This window comes from Adiantum capillus-veneris, chromosome 15 (assembly GCF_014529385.1).
Source record: "Adiantum capillus-veneris isolate H3 chromosome 15, ASM1452938v2, whole genome shotgun sequence".
Classification (NCBI taxonomy): domain Eukaryota; kingdom Viridiplantae; phylum Streptophyta; class Polypodiopsida; order Polypodiales; family Pteridaceae; genus Adiantum; species Adiantum capillus-veneris.
The window spans coordinates 130,527,452-130,553,293 of record NC_140945.1 but is presented as its reverse complement, the minus strand read 5'-3'; the positions used below and the strand labels follow the sequence as shown (position 1 = coordinate 130,553,293).

At 41.9% G+C, this 25,842-nt stretch overlaps 1 protein-coding gene across 1 annotated transcript; it reads left to right on the top strand.

Annotated features, from left to right (window-relative positions):
- Positions 1 to 2,565: 2,565 nt before the first annotated feature.
- Positions 2,566 to 3,031, top strand: LOC147441496 (cytochrome c oxidase assembly protein COX11, mitochondrial-like). Its single transcript, XM_086483729.1, has 3 exons — positions 2,566 to 2,666; positions 2,732 to 2,812; positions 2,897 to 3,031. Exons 1-3 carry the CDS (start codon positions 2,661 to 2,663, stop codon positions 3,017 to 3,019), a joined length of 210 nt encoding a protein of 69 aa, XP_086339855.1. The 5' UTR covers positions 2,566 to 2,660; the 3' UTR covers positions 3,020 to 3,031.
- Positions 3,032 to 25,842: the final 22,811 nt, after the last annotated feature.

The window sequence follows — 25,842 nt, the reverse complement described above, 5'->3', positions numbered from 1 at the left end:
TGTTGTGATTGATGTTTATGAAACATATATGATTTTTCACATGCCTAGCCTGATTTGGTTGCCAAAAATTATTTGCCTATCGGTGACTACTCTTTTGCGAATGGTTTTGTCTTTTATCGTAAAAAGCTTTGTGTCACTGCATACTTTAGAGAACTCTCTGTTCACAAAATGCATGCACCAAGTATATGGGTCACTGTGGCATTCAAAGCACTCTCTGCTTGCACTAACTACTTCTTTTGGCCTGACATGAGCACGATGTTGCACAATTTGTCGCACACTGCATTATTTGTCAGCGTGTCAAGAGGCACCATGGTAAAACTCATGGACTTCTTATGCCCCTGCCTATTCCAAAGGGCCCTTGGGAAGAGATTTCCATGGTTTTATCACAGGTTTTCATCCCACCTCTTTGCACAATGATATGATATAGATTATCGTAGATAGGTTCAGGAAGCAAGCATTTTTCCCTATAAAAAGACTCTCACTGCACCTCAAGCTGTAAAAATGTTTTTGAATCTCATTTTTCCTCACCATGGTTTTCCTACAGTATTATTTTTTGATCGTGATGGTCGATTTTTGAATCATTTTTGGTATCCATTGTGCACTAACCTAGGCTCCATAATGGACTTGACGGTTGCTTTCCGCCCTGAAAGTATTGGCAAGACCGAAGCTACCAATAGTACTCCGCACTCTTCATTTTTTGGCATGTTCAACAAAGGCTTTTAAAGAACAAAAGAATAAACAATATAAAGGAGTTTGATTCCATGATATGAGATATTGATAAAGGGTCCTTTTATTTAAGGATTTCAAAAAAATTTATCTTATTAAATTGTTTTATTATTTTCTATGCTTATCAAATCTAACTTCTCAATAAAAAACATTAAAATATTTTTTTGTTTTGATTTTTTTTCCAAGAAACTTATTGAAAAGGCTAACAAAAAATTATAGAGTATCGTTTTTTTTTTGGGCCAAACTCACAATTATAAGTAGATGTATCTATATGTATTCTATAATAGCATTCCGAGTACCCTTTCCACGTGTCAACGTCTGTGAGCTGAAGGCTAAATGCCAAAAGTGAGAGAAGCTCACATGCACGGGATAAAGAGGGGGAGCGAAAGAGAGAGAGAGAGAGAGAGAGAGAGAGAGAGAGAGAGAGAGAGAGAGAGGCCTCCTTCGGCGGCCGGCCGTACTCGTTGTATTAAACATCAAAAAATGTACAGCGGCCTCAAAGCTCATATCGAGTCTTGAGGGGCCATTTGAGACATCAGAAGGAATACACAACACCAAGCAGCAAACGAACCATTACCCACGCACCCTTACTCATTGCAAGGGTTCATGATCGCTAGACATGCCTGGATCCACTCGTCCAGATTCTTCTTTTTCCCTATGGCAATAATCAGTTCTTTGCTTTCGTGGATAATGTCCTTGAAGCTAGCTTCCATAGCGTCATTCTCAAAAATCCGACAGTTCGTGGCTTTCCACAGGTGCTAAAAATAGCAGAATCTGATAGTTTGAGTACATATCAGTAGTGCTTGGCTTTCAATTGCAAGTGAGAGGCTGAGTTTTTACCTTTTTAAAAATAGATTTTTAACTCTCATGACCCCTCAATTATCACTTTTTTGCCTTTTGAAGCCCCCCCCCCCCCCCCCCCCCCCCCCCCCCCCCAAGACTTCAGCTTGTTTCAAAACTATATAGGTTTTAAAAGAATTATAACTAGACTATGGGGAAATTTACAGTTTTCCCAAAACGCAATAAATATCTCACATGTAAAAACCAAAATTTAGTAGGTGCATTGTAACTCTTTAAAAATTTTATATGTTTTAAAATAACTAAACTATGGGGAAATTTACAGTTTTCACAAAATGCAATAAAATATTTCACATGTAAAAACCAAAATTTAGCAGGGTGCATTGAAATTTAAAATTGTATTGTTTTTATAAAAAAAAATATAACTAAACTATGGGGAAATTTACAATTTTCCCAAAATGCAATTAAATATTTCACATGTAAAAACCAATATTTCACATTTAAAGGAGAATGAATACTTTTTAGTGTTAAGAATGCCAATATTTTGCACTTTTGTTGACACCTTCTCCATGGACTGGATGGATGCTTGTATTGTTTGCAGACTGAGGAGGAAAAGATAGCCAGGCATGCACAAGAAGGTGTGGCAGCAACAAGGTGTTTATCTAATCATACAATGGTAGAAGAAAGTTCAATTTTTCCAGCTTTTCCAGCTTTTCCAGCTTTAAGCTCTTTCTCCTTTCTTCTAATCCTGTGTGCCTGAACTCCTTTCTCCTTTCTTCTAATCCTGTTTGTTGTGCAGTTTAATGCGGATATCGCAGATGGGCTGCCATGGAAATTCACTAGTCTCAGATGGTCTTGTCATTGTCCTCAGACACGTTTCTCTAGTCTCAGATGGTGTGGTTATTGTCCTCGATGTGTGATTCTTCTTGTGCAGGTTTTCTTAAGGACACACCCCCCCCGCCCCCCACACACATACCCAAAACCCGCCTTCCCCAAAATCCCCCCCCTAAATTTGGATCGTAACCTTGTGATTTCAGGTAAGAGTAAACCCAGGACAGAGCACACTGGCATTCTTTACTGCTGAGAATTTAAGCTCCAAGCCCATCACAGGTGTTTCAACATACAATGTAACACCAATGAAGGTAGAGCCCTTCTTTATTTTGGAGTACTGAGAAGTAAACTTGATGTGAGTTCATTTTATTCCCAGGCTGCTCCCTATTTCAACAAAATTCAATGCTTTTGTTTTGAGGAGCAGAGGTTCCTACCGGGGGAGAAAATCGACATGCCTGTAAGTTCTATGATAAAGCTCTGTGATGTCATCGTACATTTGGTCTTGGCACAGACGTTGATTATTTCTCGTTGGCATACTCAGGTGTTTTTCTACATTGATCTAGAGTTTGCAACAGATCCGAAGATGGACAACATAAACAATTTGATTTTGTCTTACACATTCTTCAAGGTTGAGGAGGATGAGGAGTCGAGCGTCAAGGATTAGTTTTGTCACGCTTTCTCCTTTCACAATGTTACAACGTGCATGAGGGTTTTGATTAATCCTCTAATTTTCTGAATCATTTCATGGGTGCTGGAGAGGTGCAGGATAAAGCTCCTTAGCCTTTATTAAAAAGGGATAGCTTGTATAGTGCAATAGTGGAGGAGCTTCATAAGTTGGTGCAAATATATTCCATCGCCCTTTGTATAGCTGAACGGGTTCACTGTTTTCCTCAAAACGGGATGCACTCGTTTTTGTTTTAAAAATGTTTTGTTACGAGATTTACAAGGTTAGCTATTTGAGATAATGTATGATTTTGATTGCCATGTAGTTGCAACTACTCACTTCTATTTCACATACCAGTGTACTTCTGGAAGATTGGTCTTGTGGAGGAGAGTGCATCCTGTTGGCACGGTTCTGGTTATGAGAAACCCAGAACATTATCCTTTTTTTGGCACACCCAAGCTCTTCTTGAATGCCTTGCTAGCAGCTTTGGCTTCCACTTTTGCGCTCCTGTCGTACTCTGCGTTGGCAAAAAAAGGATTTGAAGAGAATAGGGAAGTGGGAATGCACAACCAAAATGGAGACCTGGGATGCTTGTAAATAAATGCAGATATTTGAACTGGTAATCTCGATTCTATCAAGCAAATCAAAACTTGACCCATAATTCAAATACATTTATTTTCTTCTTAAGTTATGGGCAAGAAGGTGTTCATGTTAAGCAAGTTTAGCCTATGGCATGTTGTTAAGGCATACAACTTGGCCAATATGCCTTTGTGGTGGGTTTGTGGGTGTACCAAGTTAGTATGCATCTCTTGCAAGAAATCATAGATACTCTCGGAGGCACATGTGGATTAACCCTTTGATATGGGGGATAGCATTAATTATTATTATGCGTTGCCCATGGATAGAAAGATTTAATCCATCCTGCATCCAGTATGTAATCTATTCATTATCTTTGCTTCACATATTTTCCCAGTCACATATTTAATTCTCTTTTTTTTCTTGTGTGCTTATTCACTTGTCTAACTAGTTTACTAATTTTTGTGATTGCCCATCTCGTGTTTGGATGCACATTAGGGTTACACTACTTTAAATGTACATTGTAGGGCATAATTTCTTTGATCAAGGCAGGGCAATTCTCTGCAATGAAATGGCTCGTTTACTAACATTTCCAAATTGGGAAAACCTAATGACAGTGCTCATGATAGTTTGATGTGCTTATGATACTTTTTTCTGGGTCAAAATCTAATTTGCCAAAAATCATGGCTAAATGATCATCAGTGGAGTTCTATCAGTAAACGCCTTTCTGACCCATATAATTAAATATATAAAGAAGTTACTTTGAGGACAGGAAGTATTAGTAGCACACAAGTGTCAAAAGATTTCAAGAACGCTTACCGATAGTTAATAATTTGAATTTTCCATGGGAGTTGCTACTTACACTAAATGGAAGCTTGTTGGTGCTTGTTATTAAAGCTCAGTGCTATAAGCGAGCCTTCAATGGTACTTTTATTATGTAGTTTGGGTAAGGTTTTGGACTTATTGAGTAGGCTAGATGAAAAACTTAAGTTAAGGTCTTAGTACCTAGATGACCAAAGGAGAAAAAATGCCCTTGGCATATTTATGTGTATTGGCTCATAGGAGGAGATGTGAGAAGAGTACACATATCATAATGATGAAGTATAGTTGAAGCAAGATGATGATAGTTTGGGCAACTACTTTCACGTGAAGTTGGCTGTCGGTGGTCTCCACCATCATTGTTGATACGATAATATATAGGTGGAACACAAAAGGGGTCTAATGCATGTGTCAAACATATGAACATCATATATGCTTGCAAACTCATCATGAACCACAAAGTTGGTGCAAGAAGAGCAAGAAAAGGGATTGTTAGGACTTAGAAACATAAAATTGTAGCTTCACAAACTACCAGGACTTCTAAAGGGTTTTTCATATGGAGCTTTCTTCACTCAATTCATAGAGAACATGTGCATGGGTGCCAGGCTCTATACTGCTCAATTGAGAGCTCTTACCATGTAACCAAGATAAAAGAAACTAGACACTATCACTGGAGGTGGGAATGGAATCTTAGCTAGCACTAAGCTCCATCTTAATTTTTGACCTTGCTACGGGAGAGATATTTCAAGTTGGCAATGACTTGAGCCTTGCCTTTGTTTTCAATTTCCTCCTTGGCATCCAAGGTTGTGTTGGTTGTAACTTTCACATAGGTGACGTGAGTTGTTTGGTACAATAAAGGCTTATGGTAATTATACAAGCTATTGGAGGTGCATTCTTTATGCTCTTCTCAAAGTTTGGTTATAAAGGAGTTGTCTTTAGTGTTGACAGTAAGCCCTTCTATACGAATGATAGCCTTAACACATATAAGATGGTGTGGGATCATATTTGACATAGTATTCCTTGTTGGTAAGAGGATGAAGGAGCTTGCACCTTGTAAGACTTTGGCTCTAGGCATTAACCATTGAATTAGGCATTTCTTTGTGTAGGAGGAATCACTTTTGAGCCACCCCCATGGGATTTGGCTCTTCAATCCATACTTACCATTATAGCTGCATGGTCTAGTCCTCCTAGTCTCAGATTGGTGTTAGAGCTGAGGGAGCAAGGTAGCCATGGAGGAAGGGAGAAGGATGGGTATACACGACCTTGGCATGCGATGTATGGTCTCTCTCTCTCTCTCTCTCTCTCTCTCTCTCTCTCTCTCTCTCTCTCTCTCTCTCTCTCTCTCTCTCTCTCTCTCTCTCTCTCTCTCATGAAGCTACCCTGGTGGATGGGATTAAAGCTTTCTTCATGAAGCCTCTCTTGGTTGTCTTCCTTCCCTCTCTCAATGGTCTTTTGTCTTCTCTCTCTCTCTCTCTCTCTCTCTCTCTCTCTCTCTCTCTCTCTCTCTCTCTCTCTCTCTCTCTCTCTCTCTCTCTCTCTCTCTCTCTCTCTCTCTCTCTCTCTCTCCCCATGGAGGCCATGCCAAGGAAATTCCTAAGGGGCGTGGGACGCATGCCTACAAGATTTGGAAGGTTGCCCTAGCTATGCTAGAAGCACTCCTTGCGGGCAAAGCTCAACCAGATGATGCAGCACCAAATTGAGCACAATTTGGCTCAGTAAACTCGTGCTACGGAGGGTGAGGTTTTTCGTCATTACGTGGAAGGCCTACAGAACCGCCGATGGTGAGCAGAGTGAGCGAATATCAACAGCAGACATTGTTGTAGAACAGAGAGCATTATTTTATTTTATTTTAAGCCAAAAAGAGGGGTGCCTATTTTGGGTACCGTCTCTAGTTAAGGTCCATAGCACACGACAAGTATCCAGAGCTTGGCACGTTCGACAAATTGGCAATTCAATCAGAGAGAAGCTATCAAAGCTTTGACATACACAATTATTTTCTAGCATCTGAGTATCCAAAAACAAACATGTTGTAGGCTATAGACCTTCACATCAAACCCCTTGTAATTTACTGGAATACCTGCTCGTGGACCTCTCTTAGGAATCGTCTAAGAGTCAAGAACCGGGGAAATAACTCACATCAAGTTATTCACTACCAGAAAGGCAAGACTTGTTAAGAATATGTTAGCAAATCAAGGAAGGTGCAACTTATGTACATTATTGCTGTAACCTATAGCAAGCGCCAATGAGTATGGCAGTGTAATTTGTTTTTAGTTGGGACATGTGATGGCCAGGGGAAATCTTGACAACATCGATTTTGGCACAATTGAGCTGATTTGGCATGCAAAGGAAAACAAAACTCCATCTCAATAACAAACCTTGACCAGGACACGATCCTCTAAAAAGAACTTTCTTGAATTTCCTTACACAAAAAGCACTTCTCATATGCATGGCATCAGACAAAGAGAATCAATCATATAAAATCATAAGGGTTTGAGATTCATGTTGTTTACAAGTTTTCTAGCTTTATGTGTATTTTCATATTGCAGGATGTCTCTTAGAATATTTCAAAAGTTCAAGTTATAGATCTTGCTCCAAAGTTATCAAGAATCGTCATGAACAATTGGCAATCTTAGAATATTTCAAAAGTTCAAGTTATAGATCTTGCTCCAAAGTTATCAAGAATCGTCATGAACAATTGGCAATTACAGGCAAGGCCAAGATAACATGAATTCTTTCCTCTAGTTCAAAATTTTGGGATTGTTAGGGCATGGCTCCTAGGCAGGTTAATTAAACTCCATGACATCAATATCAGTCATCATCAACCCATTATCGACAAGTGTGATTGCACAAGTTTTCAAAGATACTTAGTAATTGATGCATGCAAGTAGTATTGAATGAGTATGATTTGTTTATGCAATTATTTTCAATATTTTAATGCCTCCATTTTGGCATCATACTCAACAAGCTCGACAACCTTCGGGGTTAATTTTATTTTAACTCTATTTAATATGACAATGCCATATTAAAATGCACTACAATACATCAATTTGCACTAGGGAGCAAGGATCCCTACAAAGATGCTAAGAATCGGCTTGTGCGGGCTTTCATATTCCATTTTAACAAAATAACTCCTATTATTTAGTTCATTTAAACATGCCAACAAAAGGATTTTTAAAATACACATGAACTCATGTTATATAGGGAGTTTCCATTATAGAGATGGAAGGCATCTAATAAAACTAGAAAAGAGAAATTTTGTTACCATATACATGTGGTAGTGATGTGTGTGAACACACTAGGACCGCCGGGGCATTTTTTCCCTCTTTAGGAGGTTTTTTCCCCCCTGCATTGTATATACGCCCATCACTCTAGGGCTATCTACCTTTCCATTGCACACTAAGTAACACACTCTCCATTGTGTGCCTTGAGCTTCCTTCGTCTTCTCCAAGATGTGTGTGTTTCTCTACAGCCTTAATTCCAACAATTGGTATCAGAGCAGGTCACGTCCTCCCGGGCTTAGTCGCCAGCTACTCCAGCACACGCCTGCTCACTTTCTCCGATTTCAGTGAGCTTTGGCGAGAGTTCATAGGTCGACAAAAATTTTGGGATAGCTCAAAGAGCTTGGTCTGCTCAGAGTTTTGATTTGGGCTCATTTCGGCCTCCGTTTCCACTACAGGCAATACTGCACAGGCTATTTCGTCATTTTGTGCAAAATTTTTGTCAGTGCCGTTTTCTGCATAACATGTGCCTTATAGTCTTCTACGGTTTGTGCTATATAGCACAGGTTGTTCCCGCTCTGTTTCTCCTATTTTCAGGCAGTTTTCACATCAGGTGCAGCAATTACCATGGCTGACAACAACAACACAGATGTGTTCAAGATGTTTGCTGCTGAGGACAGGTTGGATGGGGACAACTACCCTATGTGGGCTTATATGATGCAACATGTTCTTGTGTCAAAGGGTGTCTGGAACATTGTGCAGGGCATTGATGTACGTCCTGGTTCTGAGGATGTAGGCGATGTTGAGGATGTTGCAGGTCTTGCTGCAAGGATTACAGCTTTTAGATTTGTTTTGCCTACGGCAGAAGAAGCTTGTTGGGATGTTGAGGATGTGCAAGCTCATGCATTGATTGCGTTGTCTGTGAAGCGCACCATTGTTCCTCACATCCGTTCAGCAAAATCTGCAAAACAGGCTTGGGATATTCTAGCAGGTCTTTATGCAAACCACAATGAGGCTAAAATTGCTTTGCTGCGTAAAGAGCTGGAGTCGAAGATTATGCATGAGGAAGATGATATGGACACTTTCCTTGCTAGTGTCAAGGATATCAATGAGCAGCTTATTTTGGCAGGTGAGCTCGTTTTAGATAGTTCCCTTGTGCAGCCTGTTCTTGATGCCTTACCAGATTCCTACCAGACTTTTGCTAGTACTTGGACTTATGACCCAAGGAAATCCTGAAGTTGTCAAGTTTGATGCATTATGCACATTGCTGTTGCAAGAGTCACTTTTCAGAAAAAACAGGACTAGGCAGCGTGCAGTTGAACATGCTTTTATTGCTTCTCAAAGAAAGGGTGGTAACAGTAATGCAGCCACTTCTTATGGTTCTGCTGCGAGTGGCAAAAATTTTGTTCCTAATGCTTCTACTGGCAGCACTTCGTTTGGCAATTCTGGTGATAAGGGCAAAAAGAAGATGTGTTGCCATTATTGTAAAGCCAATGATCACTTGATCAAGTCGTGTCCTAAGTTGAAGGCCAAAGAGGCTAAGAAGAAAGAGGGTGGTTCCACTGCAAATGTTGGTTCCACTACAAATGCAGCCATTGTTGAGTCTTTTGTGAAAGGAGACTGTGTTGCTGATGTTGATGCAGAATGGGCGTTTAGCGCAGAGTGCACTTACAATCCTGCTGTCCATGATGCATGCTTGTCAGTTGCTGCAGATTCACATGTGTGGTATTTCGACAGTGGTGCTACAAAGCACATTACCTCACATCGTAAATTTTTTACCTCTCTCGAGTCTGTCCCTCATGGGAATTCAGTCACTTGTGCCAACAATTCCTCCTATCCAGTTCAGGGAGTTGGAAAGATTGTGCTTACTGCTGCTAATGGCAGTTCTCTCACACTTGTTGATGCACTTTATGTACCTAGGATCAAGAAGAATGTCTTGTCTATATCCGCACTTGCTAGACTTGGACTTGTAGTCAAATTTATGGATGACAGATGTACAGTTCATGATCTCAATTTTGGTGATGAAATTGTTGCATCTGGCCTTTTGTGCCATGGGTTGTATAAGCTCACTTTGTATGACAAGTGTGGACAAAATTTTGCAAATGCTGTTGCAGATTCAAGGGCTATTTCAGATGCAAAACTTTGGCATGCACGTTTTGGTCATCTGAATTTTGCCAGTTTGCTGCGTTTGCAGAAATCTGATATGGTTGCTTCTTTGCCGCCTCTTGAAGCACCTGTCAAACATGTTTGTGAAGGCTGTATTTTAGGTAAGATGCAGCGTTCTAAATTTCCAAAGGATGGTTTAGTTAGGGCCACATGCAGGTTGCAGCTTGTGCATAGTGATGTTTGTGGGCCCATGCAAACTCCGTCCTTGGGAAATTACCTGTACTTCGTGACTTTTATTGATGATTTCTCCAGGCATGCATGGGTATTTCCGCTTAAAGCGAAGTCCGAAGTTTTTATGTGCTTCAAACAATTTCTGGCTATGGCTGAAAATGTCTCGAAATGTACTATGGGCACCCTCCGTTCCAATCAAGGGGGGGAGTATATGTCTCATGAATTTAATGCATTTCTGGCTAGTCGTGGGATAAAACACCAATGTACAGTGCCTTATACACCTCAGCAAAATGGTGTTGTTGAGAGGAAAAACAGGCCACTGACAGAAATGGCACGATGTATGGTCAAAAGTCAAGCTTTACCACATTCTTTTTGGCTTGAGGCCATCATGTGTGCCACTTATGTACTAAACAGGTGTCCTACAAAAGCTTTGCAGTCTATTACTCCATATGAAGCATGGCATGATAGAAAGCCTTCTATTGAGCACATGCGTGTTTTTGGCTGTTTGGCATATGCTTTGGTGCCACAAGTGCAGCGCAGAAAATTGGATGATAAGGCTGTCAAATGTATTTTTGTTGGTTATAGTGCTGAAAGCAAAGGTTACAAGTTGTATCATCCGCAAACAAAACGTATTATGGTTTCTCGGGATGTAGTGTTTGTGGAAGATTTTGTTCAGCCCTTGCTACCATGTACTAGACACAGTAATGTAAGCTCACAGGACATTTATGACACTTTTTTGCCTCTTTTCAGTGGTGGAAATACGAATGTAAGTTCCAATGAGGCAAATGTACAGCCTATGGGGGTTTCTGAAAATGTTATAGATCAGCCTATTACTGATACAGATGTACATGATGTACTTGATGAGGAAAGGGATGAAAATGAGCAGGCTAGAGGTATGCCAAAATGGCCGGTGCACACTTTGCATGACAGTAAATTGGATGCACCTTTGTCTAGTCGTACTCCTTCAAGCTCTCGCCATGCATCTTATGCATCAGATTGTTATGCTTTGGTTGTGTCTAGCTTACATGATGTTGAGGAGCCTCTGACTTTTGATAAAGCACAAAATTCAAAAAATGGGATGGCTGCCATGCAATCAGAATATGATGCACTTATAGAAAATGACACATGGACTTTATGTGATTTGCCTCCTGGCAAAAAGGCCATTGGTACGAAGTGGGTTTACAAGTTGAAACGCACGCCGGATGGTGAGATCGATCGCCACAAGGCTCGACTTGTTGCAAAGGGTTATGCATAGCAAAAAGGCATAGATTATGAAGAGACTTTTGCTCCCACTTGTCGTATGACTACTGTACATTTTCTATTTGCATTGGCAGCTCATTTTGGTTGGGATGTACATCAATCAGACATTGTTACTGCTTTCTTGAATGGTGACATATTTGAGGAAGTTTATGTGACGCAGCCTCGCGGTTTTGTCATAAAAGGACAAGAGGACAAAGTGTGAAAATGTAACAAGGCTTTGTATGGGTTGAAGCAATCTCCTCGTGCTTGGTATGAGAAAGCTGACACTCATTTGGTCAAACAAGGCTTTCGTAACAGTCCAACAGAAATCACATTGTATGTAAAGCGTGAGGGTGATGTATTTCTCATCGTGGTTCTTTATGTTGATGATTTGCTGATCACTAGACCAAATGAGAGACATATTGTTGAATTTAAGGCTGATTTGAATGCTACTTTCAAGATGAAAGATTTGGGGCTGTTGCATCATTATTTGGGTATACAGTTTAAGCAGCGTGATGGTGGTATTGCCTTGTGTCAGAAAAGTTACATAGAGACATTGCTATGTAAGTTTGGATTTGAGGATTGCAAACCTATTGCCACTCCCATGGAAACAGGTTTCATCCTGGTGATCCTGCTGATGATGCTGGTGATCCTGTTGATGTCACTCTTTACCAAACTGTTGTTGGCTGCCTCATTTATGTATGCAACACGAGGCCGGATATTCAGTTTGCAGTCTCACAGGTCAGCAGATTTATGTATATCCCAGGGTCTAAGCATTGGTGGGCTGTCAAGAGGATTTTCCGCTACCTTAGTGGCACTTTACATCTTGTCTTGTTTTATCCCAAGGGGGGATCATTGCCGCCAGACTTACATGCTTTTTCGGACTCAGATTGGGCTGGTTGTTTTGACACGCGAATGTCCACAAGTGGTTTTTGTTTCATGCTTGGCAGTTCATGTATATCATGGTTGAGCAAGAAGCAACCTACTGTGGCCACTTCGAGTTGTGAGGCTGAGTACAGGGTAGTCTTCACAGCTACGGTTGAGTGTTTATGGCTCAGACGCCTTATGGCTGATTTGGGTGTTGGACAGGACACTGCCAACACTATCTACACTGACAGTCAGAGCGCATTGGCAGTTGCGAGGAACCCAGTTTTTCATGCTCGCACAAAGCACATTGAGGTGCATTACCACTATCTCAGGGAGATGCTCTCAGCAGGAGAGATCAACTTGGCTTATGTGCCAACACACAACAACCTTCCAGATCTTTTCACAAAGGCATTGTCTCGTGAGAAGCTTGAAGCTTTCCGCAAAGCTTTGGGCTTACTTTCCTTTGTGGACTGATCCTGTCCTCAGGGCATGGCACTTCCCTTTACTCATGTGCCAGCTCTCATTCACCCCATCACTCCAGGGGGGATTTGTTACCATATACATGTGCTAGTAATGTGTGTGAACACACTAGGACCGCCGGGGCATTTTTTCCCTCTTTAGGAGGTTTTTTCCCCCCTGCATTGTATATGCGCCCATCACTCTAGGGCTATCTATCTTTCCATTGCACACTAAGTAACACACTCCCCATTGTGTGCCTTGAGCTTCCTTGATCTTCTCCAAGCTGTGTGTGTTTCTCTGCAACCCTAATTCCAACAAATTTCACATTCACAAGCATGATCCAACTGAAGGGGAGGACCTGGGAGCACAAGAGAATAAGAATACCCACGCACTCACTCACACACACACAAACCACCATAGCCACACACACAGGTTTAAGGGGGAGAGCCAACATACTGTGTGCCCCCTTCTTTCTTCTCTTATCTTATGCACTAAGGCACGATACACATTGTACTTAGTGTTAGTGGCTCACACAAGTGTATAGCTGTATACTTAGGGTTAGTGGTAGTTAGTGATGGGCGGTCGGCCACATGGCCATTAAAGCTAACATTCTCCCACTTGATGGCCAATGTGGGAGACTATAAGAATGGAAGAGAACCACTCTTTACCCAATGCCCATCAACTCACGACAGTGCTGAAACTGATGGCTGGAGAGACTCTTAGTGAGTGCATCCGCTGTGTTCTCTGACGTAGGAATCTTCACTAAATCAAGGCTCTTGTTTGCCAGGCATTCATGACTGAAGTGATAACGCACATCAATGTGTTTTGTTCTGGAATGAAACATTGGATTGTTAGCCAAGGCAATAGCACTGTGACTATCACAATGAAGAACTGGTGTACACTGCTCCAATCCAAGATCTTTCACTAGGCGAGCAAGCCAAATAGCTTCTTTGCATGCTTCACTCAATGCAACATACTCTGCCTCTGTGGGTAGAAATGGATGTACAATCTTGAAGAACAGATCTCCAAGAAATAGCAAAACCAGCAAATGTGTAAATCCAACCTGTTGTTGATTTATGACTGTCAACACAGCCTGCGTAGTCACTGTCTACAAATCCCTAAATGGATGACTCTCCACGACCATAGCATGCTGTCTATCTGCAGTGCCACTCAAGTATCTGAGAATCGACTTGACAGCATCCCAATGCTTTTTACCAGGGTTAGACATAAATCTACTTACAACTCCCACTGCATGTGCAATGTCAGGTCTTGTAGCCACCATGGCATACATGAGAATACCACAAGCTGAAGCATAAGGAACCTTAGCCACCGCAGATTTTTCCTCAGCAGATTTAGGACCATCGTTCTTGCTAAGTTTCAAATATGCAGGCAATGGAGTACTCAAGGCCTTCCCCTTCTGCATGTTGAAACGATCAAGAACCTTGTGCACATACTCTTTTTGAGAAAGGTACAACAACCTCTTCTTACGATCACGAGTAATGCGCATACCCAAAATGTGATTGGCTTCACCCAAATCTTTCATGTGGAATTGACTTTTCAGCTTGGTTTTCAAGTCAGCAATGTCCTTCTTAGAATGACCAGCAATAAGCATGTCATCTACATAAAGGATAAGCATAATAAGCTGTCCATTTGGTTGTCTTTTCACGTAAAGACATGGATCCTCATTACTGCGCTTATAGCCTAGGGAACACATAAATGCATTAAACTTTTGATACCATTGTCTGGACGATTGCTTCAAGCCATAGAGACTTTTTAGAATCTTATAGACCAAATGTTCCTTGCCCTTGAGCACAAACCCTTCAGGTTTCTGCTTATAAGTCTCTTCCTCGAGATCACCATGTAAGAAAGCTGTAATGACATCCATTTGATCAAGCTCCATATCTTCAGTGGCAACCAAAGCAAGCAACATTCTTAGTGTCGTCATCTTGACCACTAGAGAAAAGATTTCCTCGAAATCTACACCATATTCTTGCTTGACACCTTTGGCCACTAAACAAGCTTTGTAATTCTCAACATTGGATGCAATCTTCTTCTTGTAAACCCATTTACAAGGCAAAGCTTTCCTACCTTTTGGCAATGGAACAAGTTCCCATGTTTTGTTCTTTGCAATATTGGATAGCTCCCTCTTCATAGCATGTTCCCACTGAACCTTATCATTGGCTAGCATAGCCTCTTTGTAACAAGAAGGCTAACCACTATTTGTCAGCATCACAAAGTCCACTCCTAGAACAAACCGTTTGGGCGAATGTGAGACTCTTTGAGATCTCCTCGGCTGATCAGAGGTTGTACTAGACTGTGTAGTAATTGGCTCTCGAGCTATCTATGCATGAGGTCATACATCGCAAAACGTCACTTTCCGAAATTCAACCTCTTTCGTTGGCTGCCTATGCATCTTGGTCTCATTGAAGACAACATCACTGCTATGGATTACTAGTCGACTTTCTGATCCCATAAACGATAGCCAAATTGACCATCTACACCATAGCCAATAAAGATGCATTTCCTGGACTTAGGGTCAAGCTTAGCACGCAACTCCTTGGGTACATGTGCATAAGCTTCACAGCCAAATGTACGGAGTTTTCCATAAGACAACTTATGTTCTGACAATAACTCCAAAGATACACAAAACTGTAATGAAGCATGTGGTGATCTATTGATTAAATACGCAGCAGTGTATAATGCTTCAGCTCAAAACTCTTGCGGTAAATTAGCCTGTGATAGCATAGACATAATCCTCTCTTGGATGGTCCTATTCATTCGTTCGGCAACACCATTTTGTGCAGGGGTATAAGGAGCTGTAAACTCGCTCTAAATTCCCCTACTTGCACAAAAGTCTGCAAACACTTTGGAGACATATTCTCCACCATTGTCTGAGCGTAAAGCTTTCAAGTTATGTTCAGACTGAGTTTCCACACTAGATAAGAACTTTTTGAAACAAGAAAAAGTCTCATCTTTAGACTTCATGGCATAAACCCAAACATGTCGTGTTGCATCGTCAATGAATGTAACATAATAAGACGCACCGCCAGGGATTTAGAAGGCATAGGCCCACATAAATCACTATGCACAAGCTCTAAGGGCTTTCTTTCTTTGTCAAAAGACTGTGTACGATGTGCTCATGTTTGCTTACCATATTGACAGTGCTCACAAAAGGGAAAATCTGAAAATGACAAAGACGGTAAGTAGCACAAACGAGAGAGTGTCCCCATTCCCTTCTTTGACATATGTCCCAACCGGCTATGCCAGAAAGCAACAGTTGGTAGCTCGATTATCGAAAGAACACTGTTTTTATCAGATACACAAAGAGGATAAAGTGTACCAACTTTAGAACCATGGGCTAAAATAAGATGACCTTACGCCAAGACTGTTGATGAAAAGTGACTTTGTAACCCAAGTCATCAAGACGTCCAACTGAAATCAAATTTCGTGTCAAAGCTGGAACATGACGTACATTATGTATGGTAAACCTCACCCCATTTGCCATAACCATAGCAATATCGCCTATGCCCACAATGTCACAAGAGTAGTTGTCACCTAGCGTAACAGTGCCAATGGTTTCCTCATATGTAGTAAACCAATGCCTATGAAGTGTGACATGCAACGAAGCACCGGAATCAAAAATCCATGTATGGGACACTTCACCACTAACAAGTAGCTCTGTTGGCATAGAACTCTACAAAGATAGAGTTTCTTGTGCATCATAAAATACATCATTATTTTCAGTCAACATATTGATGTCTTGTGCATCACAATCATCTTGCACTATGTTCAGTTCTTCAATCTTAACCGAACTCTTTGGTTTCTCCTCTTTATCATCATTGTCTTTGCCTTTTCCTTTACCTTTGTCACGGTTCCAAGCACAACAATCCTTCTTTATGTGACCAAACTTATCACAATAATAGCATTGAACATTGCGACAACCAGGAGACTTCGATCTACCCTTTGAAGCATCTCTATTGCCCTCTTTCTTGGATTCACGATTCCAAGAACGACCTTTATGCTGTTTTCCATCCTTTTGCACATAATGAGCTTCACCATGATGCGAGCTATCCATAGCCTTGTGGTGCATTTCCTCTGACAAAAGAGAACTAGTGACATCAATGTACACTAGCGTACCATTAGTACTAGAGTTACCGACAGTTGTGCAAAAGATATCCCATGAGGGTGGCAACGAACAAAGCAAAAAGATTGCTTTCATCTCATCATCAATATTGATCTGTTGTGCACGAATCTGGGCAAATAGAGAATCAAAGTCATTAATATGACTGGAAACACTTGCTGACTCCCTCATGCGAAGGTTAAACAGTTTTCGCATCATGAAAACCTTATTACTTGGCGTATACTTTTAAATTTTTCCATAAAGCATAGACAGATTCACATTCTATCACTAAAAAGTACACTGACTCAGCAAGGTGCAATCTAATAGTAGATTTGCATAGCTCATCAAGCTCCTCCCACTGAAACTGAGTCAAATTCATCTCTTCAGTCCGTGTCGCATAAATAATAGGCAATTTTTGTTTCTTTTGGACAATCACATCTTGTTTGTATCTAATTCTTTCAAAGCTGAAAATTAGTGCCATTAAACTTCTTTATGTCATAAATGTCACGGTCTTCGCTAGTAGACATGGTGACAAAACTACCAAAAGATTCTGGGAGAATTTCGGTAGAGTCTCCTTTGTATTTGGGACTATCTCAACCAAAATACGAGACAAAATGACCAAGTATGTCACTCACAAAGCATAGAAGAGAGCAATGCCTCTCAAAATCACATTGTATATAGACCAACTGAGGCGCATAAACAGTCAAACTGACCATAGACCGCCAACTCAGTGTCAAAAGCACCAATACCACTCTAGATACAGGTCCTATGGCAAGGCCTCGTAAGGGATGCTCTAGCTACCTGTATCACCGAAGGTATCTACACATTTGACAATACCCCAGTGTTAAGTATGGAGCCTGATTTACCCTTGTAATTTTCTGTGGTAAAAGCGCACATTTGTAAGGCCCCCATTATGAGGAGAAGCCATCGTGCGTGAAGGAAAATCACTCACCAGAAACCAAAATTTTCACGGACAAGAATCGGGGGCAACTTTAGAGGAATATTCCTTTTCGCCAGAATATTATGACCGGACGGCGGCCGAAAAGTGGTCGGAAAACAACCAGTCGGTTGGCCGGTGGCAAGTAGTCAATGGCCGATGGCCGATGGTCAGAAGTCAATGGCCGGTGGCCGGTGGTCGGAAGTCAATGGCCAGTGGCCGGTGGCCAAATTCAAAAGCGGACTTGTCTTCTCAAGGGCAGCCACACATGGGCAGATTGGAGGGTCCGATTTGGACTTATTCGCACAAGGGCGGCTACACATGACTGTCTCTCATAAGAGAGGGCAGCCCTTTTGGCCTATAAAAGGAGGCCATTTCTACACACATTTCATACTGCGAAGTTGATGCAACAACATGAGTGTGAGGTGGTGAGAGTGAAGCAAGGCGAGAGCTCTATCAAGGGTTTAATCCCTTTGTAAACTACTTCTTCTTTTGAAGTGCTAAAGCCATTGAGTGGCTGCTTTCCCGTGGACGTAGCCCACATTGGGTGAACCACGTATATCGTGTGTATTCTCTCTCTCTCTCTACTCTATAATCTCTTGTGTGTGAAATCCATCTCTCTCCATTAAGTAATCTACTCAATTATCTATTTAGCTACGTCTTATTTTCTAACAACTGGTATCAATGCAAGGTTTGCTCGTAGCTAAATTATCTCAAGGAAAGGATTCCTTGAATTGAGTGGGAGTTATGGCGGAGAAAGGAAAGCTCAAGATTGAGAAGTTCAACGGCAAAAACTACCACGCAACAATGGCAGATGAAGCATGGATTGTCCTTGATCGAAAGGCACTGGGAACAATCCGGTTAAGCTTGGCGTCAACGGTGGCCTTCAATGTTTCGGAGATGAAGACCACGGAGGACTTGATGAAGTCACTTGACGACTTCTACGAGAAATCATCGGCATCCAATAAGGTATTTCTTATGAAGCGCTTGTTCAATCTAAAGATGGCAGAGAATGGTTCAGTTGCAGAATACCTAAATGACTTTAACACAAACATAAGTCAACTTCGATCAGTGAAAATCAATTTCGATGACGAAGTGCGAGCTCTCCTTATACTATCATCTCTACCGGATAGTTGGGACAGCCTTGTGATGGCTGTAAGTAATTCTATCTTTGGCACAAATACTCGTAAGTTTGATGATGTTGTGGGTATTCTCCTAAGCGAGGAAATGCGAAGGAGAAGCACTGGAGAATCATCAAGTGTTGCATTATCAGTGGAAACAAGAGGAAGGCCTAAGGAGAGGTTCAAAAACCAAAAGGGTCGTGATCGCTCAAGGCGGAGCAAGTCACGCACAAAGTCAGTTCTTGAATGTTGGAACTACGGCAAGAAGGGCCACGTCAAGAAGGATTGCTGGTCCAAGAAGAACAAGGAGACAGAGTCTCAAGACAACAAGCCAACATCGGAGGCCAATGTGGCAGGTAAAGTAGAGCAAGATGCTCTAATTCTCTCATTAGACAATGTGTCTAATTCCTAGATAGTAGATTCCGGGGCTTCATTCCATGCGACACCACACAAGCAACATTTCCAAGACTACACCAAAGTTAATTTTGGGTATGTATACTTGGGAGATGATGAAGCTTGTGAGATTGTCGGCAAAGGTATAGTTTCTGTCAAAACTGCTAACGGAAATGAATGGAAGCTTAAAGATGTTAGGCATGTTCCTTCTCTTCGCAAAAATTTGATCTCTACAGGACAATTGGACGATGAAGGTCACAACATTGCATTCGGAAACAAACGGTGGAAGATCTCAAAGGGATCTTTGGTGGTTGCCAAGGGAGAAAAAGTCGGTACACTTTACTTGTGTACTGTTAGCACGCAACCTTCAGCTTGTGCAGCAACTACAGAAGTTGACAGTGCGGTGTGGCACTACCGACTTGGGCATATGAGTGCCAAAGGAATGCAAATCCTTCAAACAAAGAAGCTTCTACCAGGTTTGAAAGAAGTGGACTTAGAGTTCTGTGAAGATTGTGTTTATGGTAAACAAAAGAGGGTAAAATTTCAAAAATCAGGAAATGAAAGAAAAAAGAAAAAACTTGAGTTGGTGCATTATGATGTTTGGGGTCCTGCAAGTACACCATCACTTGGTGGCTCATTGTACTATGTAACATTCATAGACGATGCGACTAGAAAAACATGGGTGTATGTCATGAAGAATAAATCCGATGTATTTTGCATATTTCAAAGGTGGAAAGCCTTTGTGGAGAATGAAACAGGTACCAAGGTTAAATGCCTCAGATCCGAAAATGGAGGCGAATATTGCAGCCAAGCTTTTGAAAGCTTTTGTGCTAGCAATGGCATTCGGAGGCAAAGGACAACCCCAAGGACACCTCAACAAAATGGGATTTCGGAAAGGATGAATAGGACAATCATGGAACGAGCACGAAGCATGCGGCTACATGCAGGCCTACCGCTTGAGCTTTGGGCAGAAGCTGTAAGTACGTCTGTGTACTTAATCAATCGGTCACCCTCAACGGCATTGGATGGGGGAGTTCCAGAAGAGGCATGGACAGGTAAACCGGTGAATTATGCATTTCTCAAAGTGTTTGGGTGTGAGGCTTTCATGCACATAGATAGAAGCCTAAGATCAAAGCTAGATGCAAAGTCCAAAAAGTGTTTCTTCATTGGCTATGGAGAAGGAGACTTTGGGTATCGCCTATGGAATCCTGAAGATGGTAAAATCTTAAGGAGTAGGGATGTAATTTTTAACGAATAAAATATGTACAAAGATTACTTGGAAAGAAAACAAACAAAAGAAACAGGTGATGAGTACATGGAGCTTGAGGACGGTGAAGACTCAAGGACTGCAAACGGTGACAATGTGCAACAACGTCAACCAAATGAGGAGCTTCAACCTATTCCCCGAAGATCTACAAGAGCAAGTAGACCTCCAAAAAGGTTTGTTCCTTCCTTCAACCATCTCTTGATCTCAGATTCTGGAGAGCCGGAATCATACGAAGAAGCTATGCAACATGAATCCAAAGAAGAATGGACAAAGAGCATGCAAGTGGAGATGGACTCACTACATCGCAACCAAACATGGGAGTTGGTTGAGTTGCCTAAAGGTAAGCGGGCACTTCAAAACAAATGGGTGTACAAGCTGAAGGAAGAAGAAGGTGGGAAGAAAAGGTACAAGTCTAGGCTTGTGGTAAAAGGTTTTTCTCAAAAGAAAGGTATTGACTTCAATGAAATATTTTCTCATGTTGTAAAAATGAACTCAATTAGGCTTGTCTTAAGCCTTGTGGTTGCTCATGATCTAAATCTCGAGCAAATGGATGTAAATACGGCATTCCCTCACGGTGACTTAGAGGAGGAAATCTACATGTTTCAACAAAAGGGGTATGAAGTAAAAGGTAAGGATTAAATGGTTTGCAGATTAAAGAAGAGCTTGTATGGTTTAAAGCAAGCATCAAGACAATGGTACTTGAAGTTTGATCGATGGATGTTGGATCATGGATTCACAAGATGCAACCCGGATCACTGCGTCTACACGAAGAATTTGGGAGATGGGAAATTCATCATCGTAATGTTGTATGTTGATGACATGTTGATTGCAAGTGCTAACATGCAGGACATCAAAGACCTAAAAGAGGAGCTGTCTAAATCTTTTTCAATGAAATATTTAGGTGCTGCAAAGAGGATACTTGGTATGAAAATATCAAGGGACAGGAGGAAGAAGACAATAAATCTATCTCAAGAAGATTACATCAAGAAGGTACTAGAAAGGTTTGCAATGCAAAACCAGTTTCTACACCTTTGGCTGGTCATTTTAAACTAACGAAGGATATGTGTCCAAAGACACAAGAGGAGATAGCCTATATGTCTAAAGTTCCATATGATGCAGCGGTAGGTTCTCTAATGTATGCTATGGTCTGGACAAGGCCAGACATTGCACATGCAGTGGGAGTTGTGAGTAGGTTCATGGACAACCCAGGTAAAGAGCATTGGAAAGCTGTGAAGTGGATACTTAGGTATCTAAAAGGGACAACAACAAATGCTTTGTATTTTGGAGGAACTGATTTTTTTCTAGAAGGGTATGCTGATGCAGATATGGCAGGTGACAAAGATACTCGAAGGAGCACTACTGGCTATGTGTTCACGGTTGGAGGCACAGCAGTAAGCTGGTCTTCAAAGCTGTAGAAAGTGGTTTCACTTTCTACCACGGAAGCAGAGTATGTAGCAATGACGGAGGCAAGCAAAGAAATTATGTGGCTTCACAGATTCTTAGAAGAGCTTGGATTCAAACAAGACAATTGTGTCTTGTACAGTGATAGCCAAAGTGCTATCCATATTGCGAAGAACTCAGCCTTTCAGTCAAGGACAAAGCACATTGAGGTGAGATATCACTTCATACGCACTCTTTTGGAAGAGGGACAGCTAAAGCTAGGAAAGGTGCATACAAGTGAAAATCCTGCAGACATGTTTACAAAGGTGGTCAATAAGGAGAAGTTGAGCTTTTGCTCATCTTCAATCGGCATTCAAGGATAAGAAGCCATAATGGAAAGCAGTCACAGGTTTGGTTTGGAGATCAGTCTCCAAGTGGGAGATTGTTAAGTATGGAGCCTGATTTACCCTTGTAATTTTCTGTGGTAAAAGCGTACATTTGTAAGGCCCCCATTATGAGGAGAATCCATCGTGCGTGAAGGAAAATCGCTCACTGAAAACCAAAATTTTCACGGACAAGAATCAGGGGCAACTTTAGAGGCCTCGGGGGCGGAGGCCCCCGAGACTTTTTATTTTCTCCGAAATATTATGGCCGGACGGCGGCCGGAAAGTGGTCGGAAAACAACCGGTCGGTTGGCCGGTGGCCGGTGGCCGGTAGTCAATGGCCAGTGGCCGGTAGTCAATGGCCGGTGGTCGGAAGTCAATGGCCAGTGGCCGGTGGTCGAATTCAAAAGCGGACTTGTCTTCTCAAGGGCGGCCACACATGGGCGGATTGGAGGGTCCGATTTGGACTTATTCGCACAAGGGCGGCTACACATGGTTGTCTCTCATAAGAGAGGGTAGCCCTTTTGGCCTATAAAAGGAGGCCATTTTTACACACATTTCATAGTGTGAAGTTGATGCAACAAGGTGAGTGTGAGGTGGTGAGAGTGAAGCAAGGCGGGAGCTCTATCAAGGGTTTAATACCTTTGTAAACTACTTCTTCTTTTGAAGTGCTAAAGCCATTGAGTGGCTGCTTTCCCGTGGACGTAGCCCACATTGGGTGAACCACGTATATCGTGTGTACTCTCTCTCTCTCTACTCTATAATCTCTTGTGTGTGAAATCCATCGCTCTCCATTAAGTAATCTACCCAATTATCTATTTAGCTACGTCTTATTTTCTAACACCCAGCTCAATGAAATCCTCATGCTATCGACCCTCAACAATGTAGGTTATGCAGCAAAAACGTATAGCCAAGTCTCAGAAATGGCTATCTTTTGAACCAAATCTCATAAATGGCCGGGACTGCCGTACTAGCCAAAAGATGGCTTCGCAAAAGCGTACAATGGCAGTATCCACAAAGACGTACAAGTCTGTCAAGACGCTCAAACATGCGTCAAAAGCATGTGCATGCAACTAAACATCCCTGCGGGAAGTCAATCCGCTCTCAAAAGAGCTCAAACATTGTCAAAAGTGTCAACATATGCATGTACGCATAAACAACTACTCCCACTGGAACCATAATATCGCAAGCACTGAAACCTGTAGCCTGTGAGTCGATGCCAATGTTGTAAGCCCGAAGCCGAAAGCGAGGTCAAGAAGCACAAAGAAAGCTAACTGAGCTGCTCTATTACCTGTACATGTACCTATATTTGTGCTTGTAGTCGAAGAAGAGAATGTTGTCAAGCTCCCACTCTACGTGTGTGTATGAGGCCACTCCAAAAGAGGCTATGCACTCCCGAATGAGCCGTGGGCTTTCGTAGATGGAAGAGACTACAACAATGGTACCTGTAAAACTGGCTATGGAAGCACTGCAGCACAAACTACCACAAGAGGGCTGAAAATTTCAGCTTCTGAACTGTAGCTCAAATGGGGTTTCTGATGGCTCAAATGGCTTCGAAAGGGGGATAAAACTCCAGGACACCTATTGGAAACACTCTCGGGAAGCTGAACTTGCCAATGGTGAAATCGGAATCCTATTTGCACTCTTAAAAGTGCGCGCGTGCACGGAAACAATTTCAAGAATGAAACCGCTCTGATACTAGATGAAGGAGAGGAGCTGGGAACACAACGGAAGAAGAATACGCACTCACTCACACACACACACACCACCATAGCCACATACACAGGTTGAAGGGGGAGAGCCAACGTACTATGTGTCCCCTTTCTTTCTTCTCTTATCTTATGCACTAAGGCACAATACACATTGTACTTAGTGTTAGTGGCTCACACAAGGGTATAGCTGTACACTTAGGGTTAGTGGAAGTTAGTGATGGGCGGTCGGCCACATGGCCATTAAACCTAACACCAACAGAAGTTGAGGCTTCATGTCCAAAGCTATGTCAGCAAAAAAGGCTTTTTCATCTCTCCTCTCCAACATGAGGATGTTATCCTAGGGGCACCACGGTTCAACTGCATGGCTACCAACATGAAGTTCCCTGTAAGGAGAATCTACTTCACCTATGGGGAAAAGATCATGTATATAGATGCTAGTGAGTCTGGTTGTACTATATCACTTGTAAATCCTTGTGCTTTTGATAAGTCAATGAAATGCTCAATTTCTACGTACATGATTTTTGTCAAAGAGTCCCTAAAAGGTCCTAATGTCTCATCAAAAGTAAATGGTAGGAATTAAGAAGAGTTAGAATTGTCTAATTTTCTAAATAGATTCCAAGATGTGTTCATCGATGATATCCCTCTGGACTTACCTCCAAAAACGAGGGGATGATGACCATCGAGTTGAGCTCCTATCAGAAAGCTCACTGCCTAACAAGTCTCCTTATTGAGTTTCCCAAGCTCAACAAGAGGAGATCATGAGGCAAGTACAAGAATTGGTAGACAAAGGGATGGTGAGGCCTATGTTGGACGGATACGCTGCGACGGACGTCAGCACAGCGAGAACTCACCTAACATATAATGTCAGCTAAGGACAAATCTCGACCCGCAGGCGCGTGGAAGCAAGCATAAGGTGTCAACCTACACTCGACCGACTCCTAACTAATTCCTACAGAGGTCTCTACCAATTGTCTAAGTCACAGCCTTCAAGAGTGCATGAGAGGAAACTTCCTACAACGCTTTCTAGAGCAGAACACCCATCAAACAATCCCGAAAGACCATAGAATTTGAAGGAGACCCTACTAACACCAATAGGTCGCTCTCCCTAAGGTCTATGAACCAAAATCCCAACCCAAAACACCCGGTGCAAAATCACGTAGGATGTCTGGCCGAAATCTGCAGGTCTTCGTTTCCAAAATCTAAAGTACCTAATGTGTAGTTCTACTCAATGTGAATGCGTGGATATGCTGCAATGCAAAATCAGACAACGTATGCTCACCCAAACACCAGATGAAGCTCGTAGAAGGAGCTCGCAAAACCGGACCGTACGCGCGCAATGTAGGTATCGGTGCTTAGCTCTCGTCGGGGGCAACACGCTGCACTTCTCCGCACTCGATTTTGACCACCGGAGCACACATGGCGTCAAGATGAAGCTCACACTCTCTCTCGTACACAGTACGCTCACTCACAGACTTCAAAAACTTCTTTTAAAAATGACAAAGGTGTTTCATTAAGGTCAAAAAGTGGTATATATACCTTACAATTCTCAAACCCTAAAGTTCCAAAATCAACCATCTACTCAATCTAACTATCAAAACTAGGATACAATCTGGAAACTTCTGTAAGTCCCAATATTTACAAGGTGAAAAATCATGTTTTCCTCAATGAATGAATAATTACAAAAATAATAATCTTCCGAGTAGTTAGTTGCCGTGGGGTGTGTCCAGTTTCTAACACTCCCCCCCTCCTTGCTCATGTCGTCCCCGACATGGCCGCTGATCCGCTTCTTCATCGTATCGTTTCTCGCATCTTGATCAGTGATTCATATCTTGCATGTAGATTCATCATTGTGGGGCCAAAAATGTCAGTGTTTATTGTGAAGAAGCCTGTGTAGAACGCTTCTTCAAAAGCTTGGAGGTGATAGGATGGTAGAAACATTATCCTTTGATACAGCGCATGTATCACCTCCTTGGAAGGCTGACCAGACAGATCATA

Coding starts and splice junctions, on each gene's coding strand:
- LOC147441496 (XM_086483729.1), top strand. Junction 2,813..2,896: donor GGGAGAAAATCGACATGCCT/GTAAGTTCTATG, acceptor TGGCATACTCAG/GTGTTTTTCTACATTGATCT.